General features: G+C 49.3%; 1 protein-coding gene across 2 annotated transcripts in view; it reads left to right on the forward strand.

Annotated features, from left to right (window-relative positions):
• Positions 1–11,229: 11,229 nt before the first annotated feature.
• The window catches only part of ACBD6 (acyl-CoA binding domain containing 6), an 88,030-nt gene continuing 72,082 nt past the window's right edge, over positions 11,230–27,177 (forward strand). Inside the window, exons 1-3 of one of the 2 annotated variants that reach the window (XM_080407460.1) lie at positions 11,230–11,684; positions 17,904–17,968; positions 18,455–18,551. In XM_080407460.1, the coding sequence (XP_080263586.1) occupies positions 11,484–11,684; positions 17,904–17,968; positions 18,455–18,551 (363 nt within the window). In that variant the 5' untranslated portion in view covers positions 11,230–11,483. The remainder of the gene's footprint in view (positions 11,685–17,903; positions 17,969–18,454; positions 18,552–27,177) is intronic. The other variant, XM_080407459.1, reaches the window with a different exon arrangement.

Below are 27,177 nucleotides of genomic sequence, written 5' to 3' on the forward strand. Positions count from 1 at the left end.
GGCATTGTGCTTTTCCCCCATGCTGTTGTAGCTAGGAAAAAATAAAAGAAGCAACATTATTTGTGTTTTTAAACCGAGCAAGGAGAAGTCGGGAGTGGGCTTTCCGCCAGTGCAGTCTGGCACTTGCTTTGTTGAAAGCATATAGAATAATTTATAAATAGCATGCCGGGTGGTTTTTTTTAATATAATTATACATTTAAAGATCCTTCATTGCTGGGGAGAAGGACTTTTCAAAAGAGGCTTTAGAAAAAGAGTCTTGCAGAGGGAAAATTTTCTTTAATGGCATTCATAATATCACGAAGATGAGGGTTTTCCATAGCAGGAGACAATGCAGGACACCCACAGACAACCATTCCCACACCTTGCTTCATACCTCCTCCCCAGGCAGCTGACGTTTAAGATGCCTGGGGATTTAGGGGCTGGGTTTGGCACAGGAGGGGATGCTGTCGCAGCATGACCCTCCCGGGCCCCACAACCAAAGCAGGACGTGTTGAGCCTGGACTACCAGGTGGGTCAGCCTCAGGGAGAGCTGGGGAGATAAATTCATCTCCATCGAGACCAGAAGAAATAACGCCTGAGCTCAGAGGGCCGAGAGCAGCAGCGTGCCCCTGACCTGGGTATGGCGAAGCTGCTCTCTGCCACCTGCCAGAGCTGCTTTGCAGGGGCATCGTGCAGGGAAATGGCTGCTCCCTGCATCCTCCCCTGCATCCTCCCCTGCATCCTCCCCTCCATCTTCCCCTGCATCCGCCCCTGCATCTGCCCCCCGCATCCTCCCCTCCCCTGCCCTGCCCTGCCCTGCCCTGCCCTGCCCTGCCCTGCCCGGGTGGTGAGTTCTGCTCCCCAGGGAGGACCAGGGGCTTCACAGCCATTGCTTGGAAAGGAAGGTGGGGAATAAATAAGTACAGAAGTAAAAGCAGGTCAGGGTTGAGCTTGATGTGGAAGGACAAGGGGATATGGTACATCAGACCAAGGGATGCTGCCCTGCCTGCCAGGATTGATCGAGCAGCAGCCCTGGGCTTCAGACACCCTCGGCATCCACCGGCCAGCCCCCAAACCTCCCATTATCTGCTTCATCAATACCAGTCTTGAGAAATGCAATAGATATATTGGTATTTCCCAGAGACAGCGGTGCAAAATGCACAAATCCCCTGGCAGACTGAGCTGGAGCTATTGATTTTTCACATATTCTCCCTTCCCACCCAGCACTGGTGGAGGACGAGGGTGTGATGATGAGCATCAGAAGCCAGGGGGGTCTCGGTCCCCTGGGCAGAGGCAGCATACAGGGTCAGAGCAGGAGCAGCACAGCCCAATACACTGGGAATTGTCAGGGTATTTATACACCCAGGCAAGCCGCCTGCAGCAGGTTTTTTAAGTCAGGAACAGCAGTGGTTTCCAGGCAATAATAATGCACTGGACGGGCCTAATTCTGGCAGCAAGAATACTGGTACTGATCTGGCCTCTTCCAAGCACTGTCCCAGCAGCCATAACCTCCCACAGCTCTGCCAAGCCCAGTAAGATGATGATTTCATCTCTGTTTCAGCTGAAGCCCGGATGAGACCTGCCAGGAGGGCATGTGCCTCCCACCGCCTTGGCTGCAGGTGGGTCACTTTACCCACCGGCTGAATTTGATCCGTTGGGACTTGAGCCCATCACGGAGGTGGATTCAGAACTCAGGATCCCCAACAGTCAGCCCCGGGGATGGGGCAGCCCTGTCCCCAGCTGCCAGCTCATGGGCATGTGGGTCTGTGGGCAGTAACCATGCCCTGCTGGGCTTATGTATTGCCTCCCCTGCACTCTGCAGGGCAGGATTTGGCCCATACATTGCTCAGCTAGTGTCAACACGCTTGATGTTAAAAATCCCAAGGTCGGACAACAACATACCCCTGGCTGTAAGCCCATGCGTAGAGGCACAATTGCTATCAAAACACATAGGGATGCAGAGACATGGAGCAAAATCCAAAGCGGCAGCAGCTCCCCTTTGCCGGGAGCCTGCCCCATGGAGGGAGCGGGGCTGCTCTGCTTGCTGCCAGGTGCCCCGAGCAGGCTGACCTTTCCCGGGCTGACTCACGACCGACATATGCATCACACGTCCCCTCTGCTTTGCTGGAGATCGTGGGGGTACGTATCCTGCCTGGAAACCCAGCTGGGGAGTAAGAAAAAACCATCTGCCCAGACGGTTTAGGTCAAGGTGCCCCTGCCAGGTTGCTTCCAACCTTGGTCCTGTGCTGTCAGGGGTGCAGTGTCCCCCAGCAGCGTCAAGGGACAAGCCCCAGGGAGCTGTGCTGCTGGCGGCTGGGCTGGGGACTCACTGTGCTGTCTTACAACTAGGAGCAGATGGGGGGTTTCACGCCCTTCGCTGGTGTGTAAGTGATTGCTCCTGGATCGTTTCCAATACATATATATGTGTCTGGTTTAATTTATGCACACCTGCCTTGTGCAAGAAGACAGCAGCTGACCAGTGGTTAAGAAAACTGGACACCCCGAAAAGATCTAAAATTAGAGAAGAAACAAGAGCTGCTTCCTCCGAGCCCCGGAGCTGCCTGGGCTGCTTCCAGGAGAGCCTCAGGAAGAGCCTCTGACTGCTCTGCTCCAGCCCTGGGACTGCCCCAGTGCTAAATCCCCCTCCTCACCAGCCACAGCATGGGGGGAGCGCAGCACTGTCCCCCCAGCACCTCTCCACACCTGTGGCATTGCCCTGCTGTGCCCTAGGGCAGGACAGACCCTTATCCCTTTGGGATGTTTTCCAGGGGACAGAGGCTGGTAAAGTGCCAGGTGGCCTTGGAACCATCCCTATCCCCTTTACCCCAACCTCATTTTCCCCCTTAAACACACTCTCACCTCCCTCTTGCCATCCTGGCTGCTGGGCCCTTCCCAGGGGGATATAACACACGAGGGGGAGGGGGAGGGAAGGGGGGGCAGCGGGCACCCTGCCAAACAGTGGGAAGGGAGGTGATCCAGGATAAGAAACATCGTCCCCAGAGCTGCTGCTGCTGGCTTAGGCAGCCAACGCCACCATCACGCCGGAGTCACGGCAGGTCGTGGAGGAGACATGAGCTATGGGTGCATCTCGGTGTATCCATGCTGCTGGCACCAAGCTGCCACAAGCACAAGAAAGTGGTGGGGTGGCACCGGCAGGCACCGTGCTCTTCGCATGGGTGATGGCTCCCTCCCTCCCACTGCCTGGAAAGGAGCCCACGCCGAGCTGCTCTCTCCCTCCCTCCGCTCCGGAGCCGGCTGGACCTGGGGGTGCAGGGTAGGGCTGGGGGGACCACTCTTTTCAGTGCTACCCCCACGGTCGATGGGCAGTTGCTGAGGTTGTGCCTTGGTTCTGGTAGAAAGATGCTTTATGTCTGGCGAGCGGTCCCCTCTCGGAAGAGCAAACCACAGCTGTATGTGACACCGTGCACCGGCGTCACTGCACACTGTTGGATGTGCCGCTGTGATTCTCTGCACTAAACCTGCGTCGCTTTAACCCACATACCTACAACGACAACAACAAGCTGAGTGCAAGTGAGGTTGAGGTGTGTGGTAATAGCTACGGCAGAAATCTCCAAAGCTGGCCAGACTTTCTGGGAATTTTTGGAAATCCTGCCATAGCTTTGTGGGTTTTTTTCAACAACCTCTGGACCTTATCACCGTGCACAAAAGGTCACAGGTTTCCTATTTGCAAGGGCTGCATTCAGAAAACAACAGCAGCTCCTGCCAAACCTGGCTTGACCCTGCCTGGCTCGAGCCTTGCATCGTGAGCATCCTCAGGGCAGTCGGCTCCTGCTGGTGTCCCCAGCACACTGTAGGGGACAGACCCTGTTCACAGCAAGTCCATTTGGTGAGGACTTGCTCACCAAGTCCTCCAGCACTAGGTTAGGCTGTTTCTCCATGGAAGCTCTTGCTTGGCCAGGAAGGAATTGTGTCTCCAGTTCATTCATCAGGGCTGAGCATGAACCATCCATCGGTGCCGTGACACATGGCTCTAGGTCCTGCAGCCTCAGGACAGATGTCAGATTGGACAGAATCATTTAAAACAAGTGGGGACGTGTCCCAAAGGTCCTTGTGCCACCGGGGCAGAGAGCGAGAGGCAGCACGGCAGCTGGGTTCCCAGCCCGGCTGTGGGCTGGGGAAGGACTGGGCTGCGTCCGTGCTGGGGACTCCACATCTGCTCCCAGCCAGCTGCTGGGAAAACAGTGGCTCTGGTCTCCAACAGCAGCAGCAGGGTGGACACAGCCTGGCTTTGTCCTTGCTGTAGGACTCAGTCCTGGTGCTACAAACCGCACGTATGCGGAACCCCCTCAGCATTTCTCAGTGCCTCTGATCAATGCCAGCAGTTCTGGCTCGGGTCACCCCTACAGCCTGAGACCCCCATCTCCCACAGTTCCTTTCTGGCTCCAGATACCACAATTTTATGTCTCTGGCAGGAATTAGGCTAACCCCCCTCCCCTGCTAACAGGGACCACGGAAGGGACAGGAACGGGGGCTCATCCTCAGCTGGGTGTCCCCTTCATCCGAACCATCCCAGCCCATGTGGTCAGGACACGCCAACCTGCAGCCCAAGCCCTGCCTGCTCTATTTTATGGCCAAAACAAGCCATAAATCTCCTTCTGTAGAGCTGGAAGGTGCAATTGCTTTTCTGTGGTGCAGGTTTTTCCTTACACAAATTGTAGCATCACGTGAGGGAAATCTGTAAGTAAAAGTCAGGCTGGAGCCATTTATAACAGCAGCACCGTGATTGTTGCTGCTGACAGCTGCAATTACAGGCACTCCCTTCTATCGCTCCTCACTCCGGGAGAGCGGAGCCAGCTCCAGGTGGGGATAGGGTAGGTAGCAGCTTTTCCAGAGCTGTGTCCCCTCTCTGGTGGACCTTGTCACTCATGGGCAGTGCTCAGTTTCAGAGAGAAACGTAGGGTGGAGAGTAACCCCCAGTAAGGAGGGTTTGGGGAGGGATGCAGGATGCTCCCCAGTAAGGAGAGTTCATTGAACTCATCAGCTGGTGTCCACCTCCATGGGCATGACATCAACTGATGCTTGTAGAGGAATTATAGAGGAATGAAGGCAGGTTAATTATCATTGATAAAATACAGCTGTGGGGTTGCTTCAAGGGCAGTGGGTTGGCTGATGTGGGTAAGGTGCAGCTGTGGCTGGTTCCTGTTAAGTAGTTAAATAGCTCTAAGGGGTATGAGAGAGGAGTGGCCAATTAAAAGGGATCTGGAAGAAGCGGAGGGAGGAGAGAGATAGTGTGCCCAGGAGGCAAGAAGCAGGGTGGACTGGCCTGAAGAGGATGGGTAAATAGTGTGAACAGTAGAGGAACTGTTGAAACCTTGTGGGGAGGTTGGTGGCTGTGCCAGGGCAAGGTGTGCTGATTACTTATTGGAGTTAAGCTGGTATGTGATGGTAAAAGCTTTGTTGCAGCTTGATAGTTTTGATAGTGCTGCAACAGATGCTTGCTTCTGTGGGTGTGACATCAGCTGGTACCCATCTCCTTGGACAGGATGGAGATTGTCCTGGGGTTGTGCAGGGACAGACAGCAAGCACTTGGGCTTGCTGGGGAGAAATGGTGCTGGTAGCCCCAGATAACCCCAAGGTGGGCTGCAGGTGAGGGCAGCATCCCATGTGGGTGGCTGCTGGGCACTTCTTCCCAACACCATGGTCTTAATCCCCTACCTGTGGGATGTACAGTACATGCTAGCCAGGTACATACCAGGGTGCCATCAGCTGCAGTGGCTGGGGAGCTGCTGGGTGATTTGGGATCTGGGTACCAAGAGGGATGCCAGGAACCTTGCCTGGGGGAGATGGAGAGCAAAATGAGGGACATCTGTGGCCTTGCAGTGACAAACGGAGCACTACTAGCTGTCTGCTGCTGCATGGAGATGTGAGATGGAGGGGAGCTGGCAGGGGAGTGTAGAGGTGGTGGCCCTGCAGCAGCCAAACCTCAGCTGGGCTTTCGTGCTGAATGCCTTGGCTTTGTCTTCTCAACATGGTTTTAGGGGAACTGAAACATCTGAAAGTGAGCTAAATTTCATAGTTACCTTAGGTGGGGGAAAAAAATCATCCATAAGTAACTTTTTATTTTGCTGTTTTCAATGAAGAACACCTAGGGTTTTGTTTCAAAACTAAGGGCTCTGCTGCGGTTTTTGTACATGCACAAAAAAAATAAGAAAGAGAATGGATGAAGCGGGAAGCTGGGTAAAGAGAAACATAATCGAAGTTTTCAGTGTTTCACACAAAGCAAAACAGACTTGGTCAACCAAGCTGACATTTCCCCTTCTGTTTTTTGTTTGATTTTAGAAAACAAAATGCCATACAAAACTTCATCCAACTGCCCCAAACCAAAACGACTTAGTGGTGAGATATCTCTCTCCACAGAAAGATCCACTATTTGCAGAGCTCCAGCTGCAACCTTTGAGCCGCTGGCTAGCCATCGTGTTGCAACCATGTGTTGCTGCTATCAGGCCAGCAAGGCTTCAGGCACGCTTGGGGAGTAGCACTTGGCACCTGGCAGAGGAGTTTTTCCATCAGTGTTGAAGAGGTTTAATGATATGCTGGGGAAAGGGGAGATTTATGCGCTTCTGAGGGGGGTTATGCATTCCTTTTCCATTGCAGCTCCTGATTTGTATTCACCACAGCACAGGAATTTATGGAAGGAGGGAATCGATGTTTTATATCGATATCTAAAAAAACTATATGATGGATGTGCTAATTACATGCTTTTCTCCCAGACCCCCTTTATTGTACACAAACAAATGGCCCTGGTGCTGTAATGAATGCAGGTTCAATGTGCAACGGAGCCCAACCTGGTGGAGGTGAGGCATGCAAGGGGGAACCTTGCTTACACCAGGGCAGAGACCTTGGCCCTTTGTTTAGCTTCTTCCCTGCCCAGTATTGAATTTTAGTTTCCCGTTGCCTTTGACTCCATTTCATGGGAAACACCTCCCTTGTCAGGACTGGCGGCATGGCTCTTGCAGCCACACTGCGGGCTCCTGGCTGCTATAGCATCTATCAGCTCCCAAAAATATTGAGCGGGGGGAGGGTGTTTGCTCTGCCTTGCTAATGGGGGATATATGCACAGGGTGAAAAATGAGCAGGTTTTTTATCTCTGTTAAAGCAGTGAGTGTGCAGAGTAGAGGGGCAGCAGCTGGTGGTCATCTCCCCTCCTCCTTCTCCCACTGCAGGGGTGAAGGCAAGCTGGGTGTTGTGACATGTGCAGTAATACATGTTAAAAAAAGTATTTGGGATGGAAATCACAGCTTAAGACAGGCATATGCTGCCCCATCTCTGCCTGACCAGCTGGGCACTGCTCCAGCCCTAGCCCCATGCCAGCCCTCCTCCTATGGGTCCAGCCAGGGAGGGCTGATGGCTCTGCCCAGTGCAGGGAGGCAGTGGTGCTCCAGGGTCTGCTTTCTGCATGGGGAACGTGTTGTTTGGGAAGCCACCAGAGCAGTGAAAGGACCTTCTCGGTGCAGGACCCAGAATAGATACAAGAGGTGGTGGCACCATAGAAGAGAAGGTGGGATAAAGCATGGAGCCCGAAGCACTGCACCGGTGTGATACCTGCCAGAAACTTGCAGCACGGCTTGTTTTTTTCAAAGTTAAGGACATTGACCTTGGGGGCCAGGGGAAAAGCTCTTGGCCATCAACTGTGTCCTGCCAAGAGGAGGCTTTGGCAGGCAGTGGCCACCTGTGCAGCTCCAAGCAATCCCAGCAGGCAAAGCCTGGCCCAGCCTGGGTGGTCCCTGGCTTTGGGGACGCTTGGCAGTGCCCCACAGGGACGTTTGGCAAAGGCTCAGTCAGGACCAAGTTCCCCCTTGGTCCCTCCTGTGCCCTGAGCATGGGAGCTCCTGCATGGGGATGGTGGGAGGCATGATGCAGAGAAGGCTTCTCCCCCCACCCCCACCCCGGGCACAGGCACAGGGGGCAACCCCCCAAGAAAGATCGATGAGGGAGACACAGGATATGAGAGCGGTGGGATGTCACACGAACGGGTAGCCTGGAGGAGCTCAGGAGATAGGGGGGACATTTACAATGCGGAGGCACAGGTCTGACCGCAGTGGAGGTGACACATGGTGGGTCGAGGCATGCGGGGGGCTGTGCCATGGGAAGGAGCACGCCGGAGGCTCCTCATGCCCCTCGCCCTCAGGAGGGTACAGGCATCCCCAGCCTGCAGCCTGCTCCTCCTCTGTAGACAGGTGTTCCCTGCAGTAAAATGCACGGCTACAACCAAACCAGCCCTTAATTGCCTCTTTCTCCTTTTGTTATGGAAAAAAAATATGTAATCATAGCTTAGCTTGCAGGGATCCCTTTGAATGTTCCTTTTGGGCTGGCCAGTGTCTGGTGTGTGCCGTGGCCTCTGCCCTCTGCGGAGGGACAATGACAGGTCTCCAGGGTGATGGGCAAGATGGATATGATAATTATACAAGGATATTTTTTCCCCGCTCGGCACTGCTGGTCACAGCCTGTTATTGTGTCTCTGCAATCCCAGCACGGGACCTGGGGCTGACCCACACATGCAGCTCGTGCAAGGGCCCTGCATGATTTTCTTTATCCCTTGGTGCCCGTAATGCTTCTGGGTTTGTGCACTCTGCAGCCAGGGACTGGGAGAATGGGCTGAATTTGGCCTGGCTCATACTGGGATGACTGGGGCACTCGCAGCCCTGTGCCACTTCAAGTTTGCAGGGGGTGGTTAGTGCATCTGGCATGAGGGCATCAGCAGTGGCATCCACTGAGCCCTGGTCCTGCCCTCTCCCAGGCTGCTGGGGACCAGCAACTAAATAAGCATCACCCTGCAGAGCAGGCACAGCATGTCTGAGCCTAGCACCCCCATCCTCAGTGTTTCCACACCAGGCTCCTAGAACCTCCATGGTGCCTTGCATCAAGCCTGCTCCCACGCCTGCCAAAGCAAAGGGGTGGAAGAAAGGATCAGGCCCTCGGTGCAGTCGTTCTGAAAAGGCAAGGAAAAAGTGAGAGCGATCTAGTAGGAGCTGTAAGTGCTCTAGCAAAGAAACCCAGCAAGGTAGTTAGGCCTCTCTCACCATGGAGACAAGCTGGAGAGCGTGTGGAGGCTGTGCGCTTCAGTTAATTTGCTGCAAGTACTTTTCCCAAGCTATTCAAAGGGGGTTTCATCCTGCCAGCCTGCCTGGCTGCCTGTCCCTTGCTGAACGCCAGCCTGCTCGGACCAGGCGGTGCTCTCCCGGGGCGAGTGGGGCTGGTCAGGGTGACACAGCCAGCTGGATGGAGCCAAATGGCTTTGGTGGAGAGCGGCGGGGAGGATGAGTTTGCTGTAAATATTGCGGTCTGTTTATGAGGCTGGGTGTTAATCACATACTGGAGAGAAGCTATTATTTTTTTATTTGCAAGTGGCAGAGCCAAGCTGTTTCCGCCTTTCCTCCATTTCCCAGTTGAAACTGGGGCTTCATCACCCCTGCACAGGCAAGGAGGCTGTGGGGGCCACAGACCCGCTCACAGGGCACACTCTGTCCCCTCAGCAGGCAGCCCTGGGCAGAATGGGCACTTGCAGGCACACTCCTGCCTCTGGCACAGCTGAGCCCATCTCTGCTCTGGTACTGAGCAGAGTCTGAGACCCCACTGCCCCTCTCATAGAGGCTGGGATGCAGGGTTCCCCTCCTGCTCCGTGCAGGGCTATGGTGTACTTGATGGCCCTGCAGGGCTGTGTCCAGGTGCTCCAGCGATGCTCCACCTTGCTGCCCTGGCTGTGTTGGGGCTTTTTTACTCCTACGCAAAACCTTCCACACCCAGTGAGGCTGTGAAGGGAGTAAGAGAATAAAAGCCAGCTTATTTAGAATCACAGTTATAGAGTCCTTTTGGTTGGAAAAGACCTTGAAGATCATCAAGTCCAACTGTCAACCCAGGACTGACAAGTCAACCACAAAACCATGTCTCCAACCACCACATTTTCAAATACCTCCAGGGGTGATGACTCTGCCACCTCCCTGGGCAGCCTGTTCCAGTGCCTGACCGCCCTTTCAGTGAAGACATTTTTCCCAATACCCCCATCTAAACCTCCCCTGGCACAGCTTGAGGCTGTTTTCTGTTGTCCTGGTACTTCTTAAATGGGAGAAGAGACCAACCCCCACCTGGCTGCACCCTCCTGTCAGGCAGCTGTAGGGAGCAATAAGGTCCCCCCTGAGCCCCCTCCTCTCCAGGCTGAACCCCCCCAGCTCCCCCAGCCTGGTGCCCCGGCCCCTTCCCCAGCCCCTGCCTGGCTCTGGACACGCTCCAGCCCCTCAATGTCCCTCTTGTCGTGAGGGGCCCGACACTGACCCCAGGGCTCCAGGTGCCGCCTCCCCAGTGCCGAGTGCGGGGGCCGGTCACAGCCCCGCTCCTGCTGGCCACGCTGTTTCTGGTACAAGCCAGGACGCTGTTGGCCTTCTTGGCCACCTGGGCACACTGCTGGCTCACGTTCGGCCGGTGGTCACCCAGCACCCCCAGCCCCTTTTCATTCAGGCAGCTTCCCAGGTCTTTTTTGCGGAATCTCCTGCGTTTCCCCCCGCAGGTGCGGGGGTGCGTTGCCCAGAGATGGCGCAGGGCAGGCCGCAGCACCTGGGACAAGTGACCGAGAGCAGCCAGGCCGAAGGGTGGCACACCTTCATCCTCATCCTCACACCGGGAGAGGGGGAGCACATCCATGCTTTGTCGTGAGTGGGGGGATTCCTAAAACTCCGGTGCAAAGTCTGGCTTGCAGCCTGCTGCTCTTTCCCACAGCGTGCCCACCCGTGATAGGGGCTCACACCGCGGCAGCCCCCACGCGTGGCACCGCGCCCGGCCGGGGGCTCCCACGGGGGCCTCCGGGCCGCCATTTGCTGAGGCTGGAGGTGGAGGAGGGAGATGGACTCGACAGCTGTGCCAGGCGAGGGGGGGAAACTTTCCACCCGAAGTAGATACCGGGTTAAATATAAACCGCCTTTGGGCTGGCACTTGGCTGGGACCCCCGGGGCGGCCGGCAGGGCTGAGCCGGGCCGCCCCCGGCACCCGCATCCCGGGAGGATGCAGGCGGCCACCCGGCCCCCGCCACCACCGGGGGCCGGGGGCTCCCCCCGCCTCGCCGGCCCGAGCCGCGGGCGGCCTGCGAGTGCCCTCCAGCGGCGGCGGGGACGCGCCGGGCACCTCTCCCGGCCGCCGCGGGAGCGGGGCCGCCGGGCCGGGCCTCGGGGGGTCACGGGGCCCTGCCGAGCACGGAGCGGTGTTTGGGGTCGCCGGGGGGACGGGGGGGGTGTCGCGGGGGCCAGCGCTTCCACGGAGCATGAGGGTGCGGGCAGCCCCTGTCAGGCCGTTCCGTTTCATCAGCGGAGCCGCGGGCGAGGAGGATACGGGGCCGGGCCGAGGGGACGCGCCCCCCGCCGGCCCGCTGACCCGGGCCCGCCGCCGCCCGGAACTGTCGGGCACGGGCGCGTTTCCCGCGGGCAGCCCCGGCCGCGCGTACCGAGGCGTGAGGGGGAGCGGCGTGGCGGGCGGACCTGGGCGGGCGGCGGGCCGCCATGGCGTCGCCCCCGCTGGCGGCGGCGGCGGTGGCGGGCGAGAGCGGCGGCGAGGCGAGCTCGGGGTCTGAGGAGACGGGGCCGGCGTCGGCGGGCCGCGACCTGGCCGCGCTGTTCGAGCAGGCGGCCGAGCGGCTGCCGGCGCTGCTGCCCGCCGCCAGCAAGGAGCAGCTGCTCTACCTGTACGCCCGCTACAAGCAGGTGAGGCGGCACCGGGGCGGCCCGGCCCGAACTGCGGCCTGAGCCCGGGCGCCCCGCGGGCCCGGCGGCGGGCGGGGAGGGGGCAGGCCCGCTGCCCGAGTGGCCGCGCCCGGGGCTGTGCCGGGGCCGGCGGCCCGGGGCCTGCGCGGCGGCTGTGCGAAACGGGAGGTGCCGGGCGGGGAAAGTTCTGTGAGGGGCTGGGGGGGGGGGGGCGAGGGCCGGCCGGGCCTGGCGGGACTCCTCGCCCCCTCCGCCCCGTCGCCTCCCCCCTGCCCGCTGCGGGCAGCCCCCGCGCTGCCCCGCTCCCCTCGGCCCTGGCTCCCGCGGGCTGCGCCGTGGGGTGCAGGTTGGTGTGGGGGGTCGGGCCGTGGTCGTGGCAGGCGGCTGCTGCGCTGGTGGCCCCACCGCTGGCTCTTCGTGGGATGACTGGGCTGGTGGGTACTGCCGCCTCGCCCGGGCTCTCGGCGATGGGGTGGTTGGGACCAGTTAAGGGTGGCAGTGGGGCGGTGGGTAGCACATGGCAGCGCTGGCCTCCCCAAGCATCCGGCATCTGCAGCAGTGACCCAGGTGCAGGCATCAAGTCTTCGGGATTTTCACGCGACCACGTGAAGGACGTGCCTGTGCGGATCTGTCTGTGGAGGGCTTTACGGTGCACTAGGAAACTAAACTGGTTGGTTCTAGTTATAACGTTGAACATGACTCCTTTTCCCATTCTGTCCCTGTGGATTGAGCAAGCTTGTAGGATGTATCTTATGGGAATACACCGTGTGGCTTTTGCCTGTGGGAGAAGTTTCATTAAAAAAAAAAAAAAGCACCAGTTAAGATACAAAGGACTGTAATAATCGCCTAGCCTGGAGAAACAGAAAAAAATTGAGTATTGTTACACCTAGAAGACTCAGGTGTGTGGCAAGAGGTGCTGCCTTGACTTGAAAACTGAATCCCACCTGCTTGGATTAATAGTTGAAGTTGGGTGTGCACATCTTCCCCATGACTTCCCTCCCATATAGAATGCCCTTGTCCTGCTACTTACAAAGGCTTTAATTTTTTAATGCAATATTTAATTATCCTCTAAGCTGGTGGCTCCTAGGCTGTGGTTTGTGGACCATTAGTCTTATTAAAAGCAAACAGGTCATGTGAGGTTTTGGGTTTAGATTTTTCTAGTTCTTAAACAGGTCTCCAAGTTTCTCTTCCCCTTTTAAGAAAAAGGAGGGTAGAAAAAAACATTAGGAGAACTTTTAAAAATAACAAAGCCATGCCTGGGATGAGATGAAGAGAAAGGGTTGATTTTTTTCCTCTGTATTCTCAGGAAACTTGTTGCAAATAACCTCTTATTTTTTGCTCTGTTGCAAATGCTTTGTGGCTGTCCTAGGTGGAAACAGGAAGGCGTTACTTGAATATCGGCTCATGATTGTCCACAGACTCCAGAGGGTTTACTGGTGGTAGTTCTGTAAGACCAACAAGGTGTTTAATGTTGAAAATTATTTAAATCAGAAGCTATTTTGCAACAGTTTTGATACAAGTCAGAAAAAGCTGATAATTAACACTGTGTCCGCACAGATTTCCAGTTGCCTTCAGCTGAGGGGAACAGGGTGCTTCTGTCCTCATATCCTCTGTCCCTCTTGTCCCTGGCCAAGCAGGATGCAACAGCAAGTGCCTTTGTGCTCCTTGGCTTCAGGCTGTGCTTGGCTCCGTGTTTCCATGCTTTTGGCTGCCCAGTGCCTTCCAGAAAGGTGCCGTCCCTGTTACAGAGTGCCTGGGAAGGTAGCACTGGCAGTGGAGATGGGAGAAGTTTGCTAACACAGCTACTGCAGGATTACGCTCCACTAACTTTGAGTTTTGCAGCATTTTGTGCTTTAAATCAAAATGAGGGTGCTTAATGCAAGTTTTCTCTATTTAATTATAGCAGCTGTATCAGTATGCATAATGGGCTGCTAATATATTACTCCGGTGGACAGTAGTATTGCTAGCGCACAAAAGGTGCTGACTCAGATCTGTCCACTGTCCTTGATTTGGCATCCTTGTCTTTCCTCAGTTTAGTATTTTATGTCACTAAGGGCTTTGATTTAAGATACAGCACCATCATAAAAGAGGTGACAGTAACAGCTGAGCTCTCTGTTAAAATACTGTATATTATTTATTTCAAACTGTTTGGGTATATAGGCATTTTCCTGGAATTTTATTACCTTTTATTGGAGGCCATTTCAGGATTTTATTACTTTTCTCTCTGATTTTGTTTATGTGTCAGAGACTTGAAAATAAGGGAATTGCTTAGTTGTCAACTCCAGTGAGGTTTTTCGAAGATGTTGCTGAGTTTACGACTCTGCCCCAGAACAGACTAGTCGGTAGGGCTCTGGACTAGGACTGATTTTCTTTTTCTCCCTCTACTTTTTGTGTGGCTTTGGGCAAATCACTCCTCTGTGTCTTGAGTCTGTTGTAGTGAAACGAAGGTAGTGCTTGCCTGTTGTGTTCAGGATGTGAAAATCCGAGGTTCAGTAGTAACGGAGACCAATGTAGTGGTCGTCATTTAGGGAGGGGAGGGAAGCCAGAACTTGCTGGAAATGATTGGACTGAGAAAAGTGATAGGACTGAGAAAACTGCCATGCCAAGAGGAGGATGTGCCAGTGCCTATGTAAATGCTGAGAGGTGCAGGCAAGCTGGGAACCCAGTGCCGCTGGCAAAATGGAGTTTATGCTGTCTCTGAGTGTAGGCTCAAAAATATAATCCCGTTTTTGCGTGATGTCTTTCAAATATTTTAGAACATCCTGTTGCACGGAATAGCGTGATGGTGCTGACTTGGTTGTTTCCAGCGTCACTCTCTCTGTCCCTCTGGGATATACAGCCCCTCAGTCATCAGGGCCAGGACCCCTTGCCTTCTGTGGTTGATGTTTGCTTGTTCTTCCTTACGCCCTGCTTTCAGTTGGTTAAGTACAAGGCTTTCCCATGGGTTGGGGCAGGTTAACAGGGCAGAACTTTGGGCAGGAACAGGCAGGAATTCCTGTCTTGCCAAAGAAATTCAGCTTACTTGGTGTGTGTACAGTTAGAGCTTAGTCCTGCTGTCCGTGGCAGTGAGTTCTGTTCTCGTTAGTACTCCACAGAGAAGCTGCAGATACGATTCACCTTATAAGATTTATGATCAGATAAGAATATTTGGCTGGAACTCCCTGCTGTATAAATGTATTGGTTGAAAAATTAGCAAAGAGCAGTTTTCCTACCACCACTGGGGTAGGGATCAGTTGTGGAGTAATGTGTAAGGGGAATCTCAGGGCTTCTCGCAGTCTGGACCAGCAGCTGAAGTTGTGTGGGGATGGTATGCAGTGCTAACACATCTCCGAGCACCTCTTTATGTGAGCGCTCTTCTGAACGGTGTGACCTGCAGCTCCTAGGTGAAGGCTTCATCCATTTTCGCCACAAATGCAGATGCCTACAGACACTTCCCATTTGGAGCTGCCTGGGTCATCTTTTTATACGATTCATGAGTGTAATGCCTGCAGGCGACTCTGCATGCAGAAGCAATACTAGGAGGGTATTTAATGCATTCTGGCAGTCGTCTTTTTTTAATGCAGTTGGTGAGCTGTAAGTGAGGAGAGCTAAGCATCAAGTGACCAGTCAGCCCCCTGAAGACCATCAGTAATTATTTTGCAGACACAGAATGAGAAACTCTTGGCTTGAAATACTAGGATGGGCTCTTGTCTTTCTGCTGGTTAGGGAGGAAAAACAGCTTTTGAGGCCCTCCAGGGAAGTAGCAGGAAGACAAGAGTCCTTCATAAAGTTCCACCCTCCCTGCCCAGCACTGGCATGTTTAGCTAAAACTCCCCTTCCTCAGCTGTCAGGCTTGGGTCCCCTCTCATGTTATGTTCCTGGCTGGTTTCTGATGCATTATGGAGTCTTGCAGCAAAAAGAGGAAAGCCAAAACCTTTATCTTCTTCTTTCCAGCAAACCACTGCGTCTTTTTAATATATTGTAAAATAGCAAACAGGGCACAAGTGCGCTTTTTTCCCCTCTTGATGGATGAAATTTAACTACTGTTCCTTGATTTGTATTACTATTGATGTTACTAACAGTCTTTCCCGACGCTAGAACAGCCTTTGAATGCCAAATCTAAAGAGAGGAAACTGCTGTCGTGTTTTGATGATGGCAGTGGAAAATTAATCTTAAAACAGATTTTTTTTTTATCCCTTTTGGCCAATTTTTTCAGGTTAGATGTTGAACTAAAGAATTGCCAAGCAGGCGTTTTCCATACAGATAATGAATTTGCATTTTATTTCCATGTTTGTTTTGCTTTTTAAAACAAGTAGTCCCATCCACCACTGAGTACATTTACACTACATGAATTGTGATTGATTTGTAGGACTTAACTGTTGCTAGCCCTTTCTCCTATTTCTTCATGAAATGCGATATGTTGTTTTAAAGGCCAGCTAAGATTTCTAATTTGAATGAATTGCTCACTGGGAGACAGTCAGATGTACAGAAAATTAATTTCAGTTGCAGTCACTCATATCCTCTAACACTTTAAATGAAAACATAGTGTAACTAATAAATATATCTCAGTATGGGCATGCTCTCTTTAAAGCCTGATTAATGATTCCATCCTCAGCATAAAATCCCCACCCTGTTAAGGTGAAGAATTGTTAGTTGATTTAAGCACTTCACCTGCCTGAACACTTGAGCGTATTTCATAAAACATTTGATGAATGTGGTTTAGTTTTGCTTGGCTAACAAAATGTTCAACTGGCAGCCTTTGCCCACCTCCAGAACATACCTGTGTTCCCCCTGCGGGGTCTGTTTAAATACCCCATCTGTCCTGGCCTTTCTCTGCTCTCGGCTGTGCTTGGTGTTGCAGGGATGTGCTGTGCTAACTGCTTCCCAGGGGCTGTTGCATTTGGAGCTCTGGTTCTGCTCTGGCTTCTGCAGTCTTTCATCCATCATCCCTGTGGGATATATAGCACTTTCATTAAAAATAAGTAACAAAAAAGGCAAAACCTCCCCCTGCCCCCTCCAAACAAACCAACCCCCATGTTTTGTGTAAATTCATTCCCTGTCACAATGATATTTTTGTTTCAGTTAGATTGATTTTACCAGTGACACCTGTGTGCAAGAGGCTTGATTTTCTACGAGAAAGGGGCACTGATAACAGCCAGATCTGATGGGTCCTGACCCATATTCCCTGGCTCTTCCAGGCAGGAACAGAGACACATTAATTTATACGTTCTGCTGAGCTGACTTCAAGAAAATATGTTACCTAAATCTCAGCCTGCTAATTGCTCTGTTCTTGAGGCAGTTGTCAGCGCTGGCCTCATTGCAGGAATGTGATTGTGCAGTTGGAGCCCTGGGCAGGCGTAGCCTGTCAGTCCTCTGTACTCCCCTTTGGGGTGAGCTTATGGAGGAGATACGGCTACTAGACTTCCCTGCAGTGGGAGAAAGGGCTTTGTATTTGTCCCATCAGTACACCACCCCATGGAAAACTGCCTGAATCCCACTGGCACCCTGTCTGTTTTACACTGGCTGTAAGATATTTTATTTTTTTTTCCATATCTCCATCCACTGTTCTGGCTTATTCCCTTGCTTCCTTGTGTTTCTTATTTCTCCCCCCAACATTTTAATTTTTGGCTTGCTTCTGATGGGCTGGATCATCTCCGCCACTCGGGCCTTGACTTGTCGCTCACGGTGCTTTCTATGCAGCCAGATGTCTTGGAGCAAATTCAGAAGCTGCTTGGCATTCCTTCGCTCGTGGTTTGTCCACTTGCCTTCCAGAGGACCTTGAAAATAATTAAGTAAATTCTGTTTACTGAACTTTGGGTGGAAGCAGGTGAATTTCAGCCTTAATGAATAATCATCTCTGTAGAAACCCTAATCAACAGAATTTTTCTTGATACTGGTGGAGGATGAGGCATTTGGCTGGGTAATAAACATAACATTAAGTGAGAAATCACTTGCTGGTTATCCCTGTTGGCTAATGCATGCAAAAGAAATGAGCTGCCTAACAAAATTGCTTCCCTTGCATCATGCAAAGAAAACACAGGGATGCAGAGGTGCTAATAACTGCGAGAGCGCTAAAATGAGGGCAAGGTGGGGTTCAGTTGTGACAGTTCTTTCCCTCAAAAACCTTCCCTCTGGCACAAGAACAAAATACCCTGAAACCATCAGAACCCAGTATTTCCTTATGCCAGTCCCCTTCCCTTTGTCTTGTTCTAACAGAAGGAAACCTTTTTTTTTTTTTAGGTGAAATTTGGCACCTGCAACACTCCCAAGCCAAGCTTCTTTGATTTTGAGGGAAAGCAGAAATGGTAAGAGGAAATCCTTGTAATTCCTAGCACTTTCTGGGTCTACTTTTTGTTGCACCTTGTCTCATCTGTTAACTGTCTGCCACTGAACTGGCTTTAAAATCCTTTGTTTAATAGGGAAATGTTTACTGCTATGCATGAGGCAGACATGAAATAGCAGACTCTTGTATTTACCTTGCTCGTCCAGAATTAGCCTGCATACAAGAAAAAATTTGTGAAAATAGCTACAGCTTTATGAACAGCTTTGCTTTGTGAGTGCAAACTATGTTCCAGGCTGGATCAGGGTCCCCGAAATATCCTTTCACAGCAGAGTGCTGCACTGACAGTGGCCATTCATGGCTTCAGAGAAAAGTTGACTGTTTCAAACTGAATGAAAAATGGCTTCGCACCCCCTGAAAGTATTTAGATGAATCTGTTCCACTGATGGCAGTATAAAACCGCATTGTGCTGTCTCCGGGCGGCTCACTGATGTTTTGCTCTCTCTCCTAGGGAGGCTTGGAAAGCCCTGGGAGATACCAGCCCTCATCAAGCTATGCAGGAGTATGTTGCTACAGTGAAAAAACTGGACCCCAGTTGGAATCCACAGGTAGGAAACATGAAAATATTGTTCAGAAAACAAACCAGCATTTGTCTTTGTAAAGCTGACAACGGTTCAGCTTCACACAGATTTTAATTGCTGCTTGGCAAACTTCATTTTGAGCAGATTAAAGTCTTAAATTAATTTTTTAAACTCCCCTTTTGTTACGACTGAAACATGAAGAACCGTCTCTTTCGTAATTATCTTCATTACATTGAGCACATGCACGGGGTTGGTTTGGCTATAGTGATCTAATTTATTTTGCTTTTATTGGTTCATGCTGTATTTAGCATGTAAAGATACTTTTTATCCTTTTCTCATCTTTCTCTTTTCAACTGCTATTTAAATGTTGATCAATACAAAGCAATCTCCATGAAAGTGACATGAACTGAATGATCAATTCTAAAAATGTTTCCTTTTTGTTTCGATGCAGTAAATTACCAAATCTGATTATGATTAGGTACTCCAACATAACAAGTGTATTTGTAAGTCCTGTATGTGTGTGTTACAGGGAGACTGTACTGTCATTTTAATTAATCTCTTTCATGTACCAGGTTTATTACTTGATTGAATATTTTGAGGATATCTCCCTGGCTATAGACTGATTTTTATACATTTTTTTTTAAAGAGGATTGCTCTTCAGAAAAAGTATTGCCTTTGATTGGAGATGGAGTGGAGATATTTCTCTAATAGCAAAATGCTGAAGGCATAGTAATTTCTTTTCATGGTAGGAAACTGATTCTTTTTTGGTCCTGTGCTTTGGAAGCAAAATCTTGTGTGAGCACAAGCCTCTATGAATCAAGGATTTGATTCTCAGTTGTCTTCTGATGCTGTTCTGAAGACTTAAGAGTAATTCATTTTTCTTCACTAGTTCATGTTTCATGGCGTTGATCCTGTTTTTGTGGCAAAGAAATACTGTCATTTAGAGGAAAGCCTTTTTAATGCCCTTGGGGAAAATAGTTGTAATGCTGTGTGGTGCAGTTAACAATGTGCTGTGCAGTACAGTTAGCAAAATCTAGCTGCATGCTGTGTAAATTCTTGTCCAATCTAAAATTCTCATACAGGAATAAAATAATTTTAAAAGAATCCGTGTACAATCCTGACTGAAGGAAGTGTCTAGCAGTGTAAAGTGGAACACACAAATATTCATTAAACAGTGAAAAAACCCTCTGAAAAACCAAAACACCTAATGCTTTCCTGAAGTTTTACGGGTAGAGCTTCAGTTTATAAAAAGATTTGACGTGCATGGTGACAAGTTTTAGCTTTGGGTACTCTCTTCACTTTCTTGCTTCAGAGAAATACTTATTGTCACAGGCGTGACCTTCGGGTTACAAAGCTGTCGGCTAGGGAAGAGGAATAATCTGTTAGGGTTTTTTAATAAATAAACAAAGAAGCCATATAGCAAACAAAGAATGGTTTGCAGAACTGCTCTTCCTCTCTTCCCCTAAGGTGAGGAATAAATGTGTGTGAGCATGTTTCTTCCCATTGCTGTCCTTGCATAAGCCTGTCCCAGGACTCAGCAGAAACTAGACCATGCTGGGTAATGCTGTTGCACCAGTGTGTTTGCTCATTTAGGTATTGCTTCGTCCTCCCTTTTTGAATAGTTGGTGCAAGAAGTGTGGGCTTGCAGGAGGAGGGCAGTGCTGGAGCTTGAACAAAAGTTTCTGGGAAGGTAGCAGGGCTGAGTTGTCACAGTGGTTTAAAGAAATGTGGGTTTTCTTTGTTGAGATGCTTATGTTGCAGTGTTTCAATAGCTGTGCTTCTCTCACTATTGCAATATGCATATACATATAAAATGCATATATTTCTTGGCTTTTTTGAGGCCAGTGATTTTTTTCCTCTCTGTGGTCACAGTGCACGGAACTATAATATAATATAATGCTCAGGAAAGCCTGTAGGGTGTTACTGTCCCTACGCTGCTGCGCAGGTGCCACGTTTCTTGATCTGACTTCTTTCCTTTTCCTGTGCCTTGCCTATGGCTGAGCTAGAAACCTGTTAAGAGATCTGAGTGCTTTACATGGAAGGAAGATGCTGAGGTGCAGAAAGGCCTAGCAGAGGAAGTTACGTGAGCTGAGAATGTAGTTTAAAAGTTAGCATTACAGTACAGGCGACACTTCTTTAAAAGAAGTCACCTGTCCTTCCTACTACATCGTCCTTTTAATTCCAATTTTTATACAGCCAAAATACTATTAGGAGTCCTCTCACTCTGATCTGTCTCGTGTTGCTCTGTACTCGTTAATTTTTTATTATTACAGTTTTTTTCCCCCCTACCAAATCCACCTTCTGGAGCCACGAGAGGGAGCTCTGTTCCTTAAAATGATGGAGATGTATGTGGCAGGGGATGGAGATAAAATAGCTATTTTAGTCTTCAAATTTCAAATTGGATTTATAGAAAAGATCTGTGGGTACATTACAAGGTGCTTCATCACTGTCATTGTGTCTCCTTTGCATGCTCATCTGCTGGGTTCCTTTGAATTTTTCTTACGTTCAGTAGATCATGAATGAAATACTCCTAGTATTTGGTTAAAAGCAGTATAAAGTGCTTGGTACAAATCTGAAAAGTTCGGCTTTCAGATCATTATGAATCTTTAATAGTAATTATAGTACAAGGGTGTTGAATTTCTTACTGTGACGCTTCATGACTTTTGCTATTGTAAAGCTTTCTCAATACTACCTACATACTTTATCTTCAGCAGTTCATCTCATCCCTTGAAGTTGTTCTTGTGTGTTATCTTAAATATCTCTCAGTCTCCTATTTCATATTTTTGCAAAGGGTTTTAAGAAGTCTTGATCCTTTAGTACTAAATGTGCAAAATTTAAAACTTAGGAACACCTTATCTTTTTCATAGGTTCATTTTTTTTGCAGCAGATTTGCTGCTGCAGCTTTCAAGCTGTCAGTATTTTTCTTAATAAATAGGATGGAACTAAGTGCAGCGTTTCTTTTGCAGTCCAAATAGATCCACTTTTTAATTTCTTTTTCTTGATTCTTCATTGATTCATTCTTTCAAATTGACCTTGCAGTTCTTGTATTAGTACATTTTCAGCATCAGACTGTAATTGCTATCATTTAGTAATCCTTTCTTGTTTTGGAGGAAAAAAACCCAGAAGTAAAAACATTCTAATGCAGTAGGAGCACCCTGAATTTGTGTTCAGAAGCAATGAGAACACCAGTAGGAGCCAAGATCTGACCTGCTGCTTCCTGCATGGAGTTTGGAGTAGCTAGGACAGTAGTTAGGACACAACTGAACATGGAGAAGCAGTGGCACAGCTGTTCTCTGCTCTGCGAAGCTGGTATGCCACTTTTGACAGTAGAGGCACATCTGCTGGCTCATCTCCATGGCTATTTCCAATGTCGTTTAGTTTCTTCTTCACCCTTGCTAACAGCAGGTTGTCTGGTAGTCATGCCTGATCTTTCCTTTCAGAGCCTTGTCTAAAACCTGGATAGAAATTATACTGCATTTATTATTAGCAATTTCCTTGTTAGGAAATCTTTAAAGTAGCAGATGGCCTAAGGGGTACTGAGGTGGGATCCATTGTCTTTACATTCACGAAGCTGCAGGAATCTCCTTGCTGTATTTATCTTGAATCCAGAAGTGTAGAGCCAATAATCACAATTGCCTTTCTGGATGCTTTGCAGTTACGTCCTCCTGGGTTGGCATGGTCATACTGTGTTTTGTGTCGTAGGTTGTTTTGTTCCTTTTCCCAAGAAAAGCTGTTAGTAGGAGGTCAGGGCTATACTTTTCCGTGCTTGTCTCCATTCTCCTCTTGATGCAGTCTTCCTTCGTCATCTTCTACCTTTTAGCGCATCTTTTGTTTCTTGTTCTTTCTTGTGAGTCATTCATTTCAGTCTGAAGTTCCAGGCAGTGGGAAGGTAATTGCTTGGACTGGCTCAGCTCTATTTGCATATTTCAGAGACATCACCTGTCCTTCAAGTCTATTCACTCTTCCTCCAGAACAGGGAATAATTTATGAAGCAGTTCTTTTGCATTCTCTATCCTTAAACAGAAACCTTTCATGCCGTCAACACCTCCCACTGCTTTGGGTCCCTTTAGAGGGGTAGTGTCCCAGCTGCTTTGCTGCTTGTACGTTCACCTGTCTTCTTCCTGCTTTACTGGCAGCAAATGACATGTTGCTTTCAGAGGCTTTTGCTGACGTGTGTGTGAGTTTGGCCGTGATGCTCATCTTCTCTCCCTGCCAGCCACCTGCAGCTTATTGCCTACATGTGCTCATCCCCTGGCCCCTCTCGTGTGGTGGCTCTGGGGTACCCGCTGTTGTGGTGCTCTCCAGAGGTCTCAGCAGTGGGTTTGGTGATTTAGGGAGGTTCACCTTCACGAGCTGGTTGTCTTGCATCTTTATGCAATGACTTTGTTCCTGTGTACATCGCTGTCTCTACTGTATAATTGGGTGCTTCTAGTACTTGCAGTTTTTGAGACGGTCTCCATGGCTGTATTTCCATTCCGCCATGCACTCTAAATCTGTCCTGTATTTGATACCACAAATCCCCACTGGCTTTTAAGCACCCAGATTTTTCAAATCTCGGATTGGTATGGGAGTTTGTCCACAGGCAGTGACCATCCGGGCGCAGGACCGGGACAGCACCTCTTCTGCTCAGCAGCATTGTACACATCTCTGCAACTGAGTTCATGTCGCAAGGGATGTGGGTGGAGGTGTGTACACAACGCTGCAGTGAGGCGGTTAGGAGCTGTTATTGATTGTTTCTTGTAACAAGACGGTTATATGGCACAGCTTAAACAATAAAAATAAATAATAAAAAAAGCATCCAGACTTGCTCATCAGTTTTAGCCTTCCATTTGCTGATTGCAGTTTTGGCATCTCTTGATTCTAAATATTTCCTTTTCCTATTTCTTATATTGCACATTTACCAGTTCCAATCTCAACAGCTTGTCATGCTACTAACTTCAGTGGCATCCTTCCCCAAACACTGAGAGGCCTTCTTTCCATTTGTTTTGACTGCTGAAATTTGCAGGAGGACTTAATGATTTTTCTATTTCTGTATTAAAAAGAAGCAAAATTGGCATTTTGACTTGACTGGGCTTCACCAATAATGCACTTAGTAAGATTTGTGCTGTGTAATAAGCAGAGTTGAAAATCTGAAGAGAAGAGCCATGTGTCTAAGGCAAATCAGGAAGACAACTCGATTTCAAGGAAAGTAGACATTCACTAAACATCTCTTTCAGCTGTTAAAGGTCTGAAATTCCAGTGCTGATGTCTGCAGGAGAGAAAGCTGCCTGGGTTTTTTCCAGTACTGTTCTGTGCCTTGTTGGAGCAGAGGAGGATTTATTTCTCTCTACTCTGGACCAAGTAGTCAACAGGGGTAAATGTACCTATTGCTCTGCTGGCGTGGGAGCACCCAGTCGTGTTCGGGGCAGCTGGAAGAGGACCCCTGGGGAGCAGGCAGTCAGTCTCATGGAAGAGAAAACTTCAGAGTGAATGAAATAGCAAATGCACTATTGCTGCAGGCTCAGAGCAGTCCAGTAAGCTGGAAAACCTGCAGGAATAAAGCAAATGGATTTGTCCAGTGGCCAGTGGGTGTTTTTGCAGGAGGTACTGCAGGGGGCAATATTTGATAAGGTGGGTAGCCAGCTCCCCCACGAAAAGGGGTGGGCTTCACACACCCCCACACCCCCCACTTTTTTCTGTTGAAATAACCTTTCTCCATCACATTTAAATGCAACAAGCAAGTTAAAACTAAAATGTGAAAAGAGAATTTGCAATTCAAGGGTACAGTGAAAAGGAGAAACAATTTCCAGATCTGCAGAGGAGTGGAGTTTGTATGTATGCTTTTTGTAGGTTGCACTAGGTGTTACTGAAATATTTTAACAATTGATTCAAATTGATGAGCTTGTTGTATTTCAGTGGGATCTCCAAGGCAACTTAAAATTTCTGTAGTGACTGAAATACAAACTGTGTATCCCATGATGTTAAAGCAGGCATTTGGAAATCCAAACCTTAATTTTTCTTAAATTTGAACTCATTGCTCAAATCTGGCCTCATGTCTGAAGCAAGCAGCTTTGCTCTTTTGCAGTTTACGGGTTTTATGTTTGGTCAACTTCTTAGAATTACAGTAGTGAATGGTAAATCAAAAGTAGTTTCAGGCTGAAATCTGTGGATTTCTTGGTTAGTACTCCAGGCCGATGGAAATTAAGAAATGCATTAGAGAAACTGAAGTGTCTAAATAAAATGAGTGCACCCATCATGTTTTCCTGTTTTGTCTATCAGTCAAACAGATGTCTCCCTTGATAATCTGTCCAAGCAGCCACCGTTTGGGGTTGGGAAAGAGCAGCAGAGTGGTGTGGGCAGGATTACAAGGGGGATGGGAAGAGCAGGAGAGGAAAAGACCTGTTTGGGTCTCTGCCTGTCACCAGCAGCACCGTATTTACATACCTGCTATGCAGTTAGTTTGGGTAAACGTCTCAATTTATGGCTTGCTATACTGCGAGGTCAAAAACTTTGAAACTAGTGACTTTATTTCTTTTGTAGTATAAAAGCAATTTAATTGCATCGTGTAAAGTGGGGACTAATCGAGTTATGGCTGTGCTCCTTAAAGATTGCCTTCCTGTGCTGCGCTAATGCAGCACGCTGGGGAGAGCAGCCTGCTGCGCTCCTGTGAGCTCCACAGCAGTGCTGCCCCGGGGTCTTTGCTCCTCGCTGCTCCTGTTTCTTTCTGGGTGTGTATACATACATCCTTGTGTGTCAGTTCACACTGAGTGAATTTCATGTGTGGCTTTCTGTTTTTCTCCCAAATGTTAAGAATAAAAATTGTACCAAAATGCAGAAAACAAACTGCGCTATGAACTACATATAATTTGAAATCTCTTATTTTGATGGATGACCAGATTGGAAGAAGCAAATTACTGAGATCATTCACAAACTCTAATCAGGCTCTTCCCCTTAAAACAAACAAACCCCAAAACAAAAAAAAAAAACCACCACAACAAAACAAAGCAACAAGCCAATATTTTTTTACTATTACTCTTTTAACGGAAAAGGAAGGACTAGAAATTAAGAACAAAACCAAGAAACTGAGCCACCCCAGGCCTCTGGCCTTGGAGCATGTAAGACTGCAGTGTTCTCTGGGTTTAGGCAAACCACAGAGTTGGGGGTTTTGGGGGAATGGTTTTGCAGTATGTGTTAGTTTGGTGTCCTGAGGCGGGTTAGATCTTAATACACAGAGGAATTCTTCTGCCCTGCTGCCTCTTGCCAGCTGTGCAAGCGGGGTTCGTGGTGGATGCAGCCTTCCTGTGGGAGGGAGTAGTCTATGCTGTGCATGGCTAACAAAAGCTCACAGTTTGCGTACACCTTACTCATATGTGGAAGACTACAGGCAGAGTCACCCACCTTATTTTATCCACTTGGGAAAAATGGCAGTTTATTAGCTGTATAAGTTAGTCCTTGAGTGTTTTGCTTCAGGAGCATGCTTTCGGAACTGATTTTTCTTACTAGCAAGGGGATGTTTTCTTGTTCCTGTTGTGTAAGACAGTAAAACATCACAGAACAAACATGAACTAGATTTCTTCATTCTTCTGCAATAAAGGTGGAGAGTGTTGCATCCTTTGCTTCTCTGTACCTTCTCATGAGAAAAGTGTTCTGATGCTTTATGTACTCGATATAGGTCCTATTCATAAACATAGCTGTCCATATGTTATTTGCTACCTTTCTGTCCCTGTCTTTGCATGTGTAACTGTTTATCAATTTTATTCCATGCAAGATAGCTCAACTCTGGCACACCAGATAGGAGGTAGCGTGTTGCCTGCCTGCTTTGTTGTATAGACTGTTACGCTCTCGGCAGCACATCAAATTCAGTTTCCTGTTTATCCTTGCTGTTTTTGAAAGCAGCACAGGCTCATGGGCAGTACAAGTCCTCACTCAGTACTGGGAAGAGAATGCTGCCATCCCTTGGCTGTTGTTTAAGTGAGAGAGTGGATTAATAAAATAGTATGTGTAACTTCTGTTCATAACGATGACAGCGTGGATGGGAGCTGGCAGTTGTTTGCCATGAACCCGTGGCCTGAGGATGGAGTTGTCAGAGATGTCCTGAGGATGCTTTGTTCTAGCAAGTAACTCGCGTGCCAGGCGTTGGGGTGCTGTGCTGGTGGGGCTGTCAGCCATGGTGGTCTGGGAGTTTGCCTGTGGACAAGATTGATAAATTATAGGGCTTATTCTCTTCCGCAGCTGCATTGTGTTGCAGAGCACAAAACAAAGTGCCAGATCCAGAGTGAGATTTTCGGGGTTTTGGAATTGTGGTTCTGGAAAGCTGTGCAGAAGTGAAAAAGTTAAAATGAACGAGTGTCTCATATAGAAATATAAACAGCTGGAATATGTGTCAGCCTCCCACCCCCTGGGACTCTGTTGGATTGTTCTCTTTGATTTTACATCTCTGCAGAAATTTATGGTCTCGGCTCCTTTTATTTATGACATTGCAATCCTCGTTCAAGCGATTGATTGAAATACAACAGTGTCAAGCTGCAAGCCTGTATTTTAGAAAGGTTGAAGTTTAGAAAGCAAACCAGCAATGCAAACAGTAGTGTATTGAAAGCTGCGCTGGAATCCTGTACAGAGGTTGCCCATGTTTTTATGATCCTGAAATTCCTCACAGTAAAGCATTACCATGACA

This window comes from Falco punctatus (genome assembly GCF_963210335.1).
Source record: "Falco punctatus genome assembly, chromosome: 11".
Classification (NCBI taxonomy): Eukaryota; Metazoa; Chordata; class Aves; order Falconiformes; family Falconidae; genus Falco; species Falco punctatus.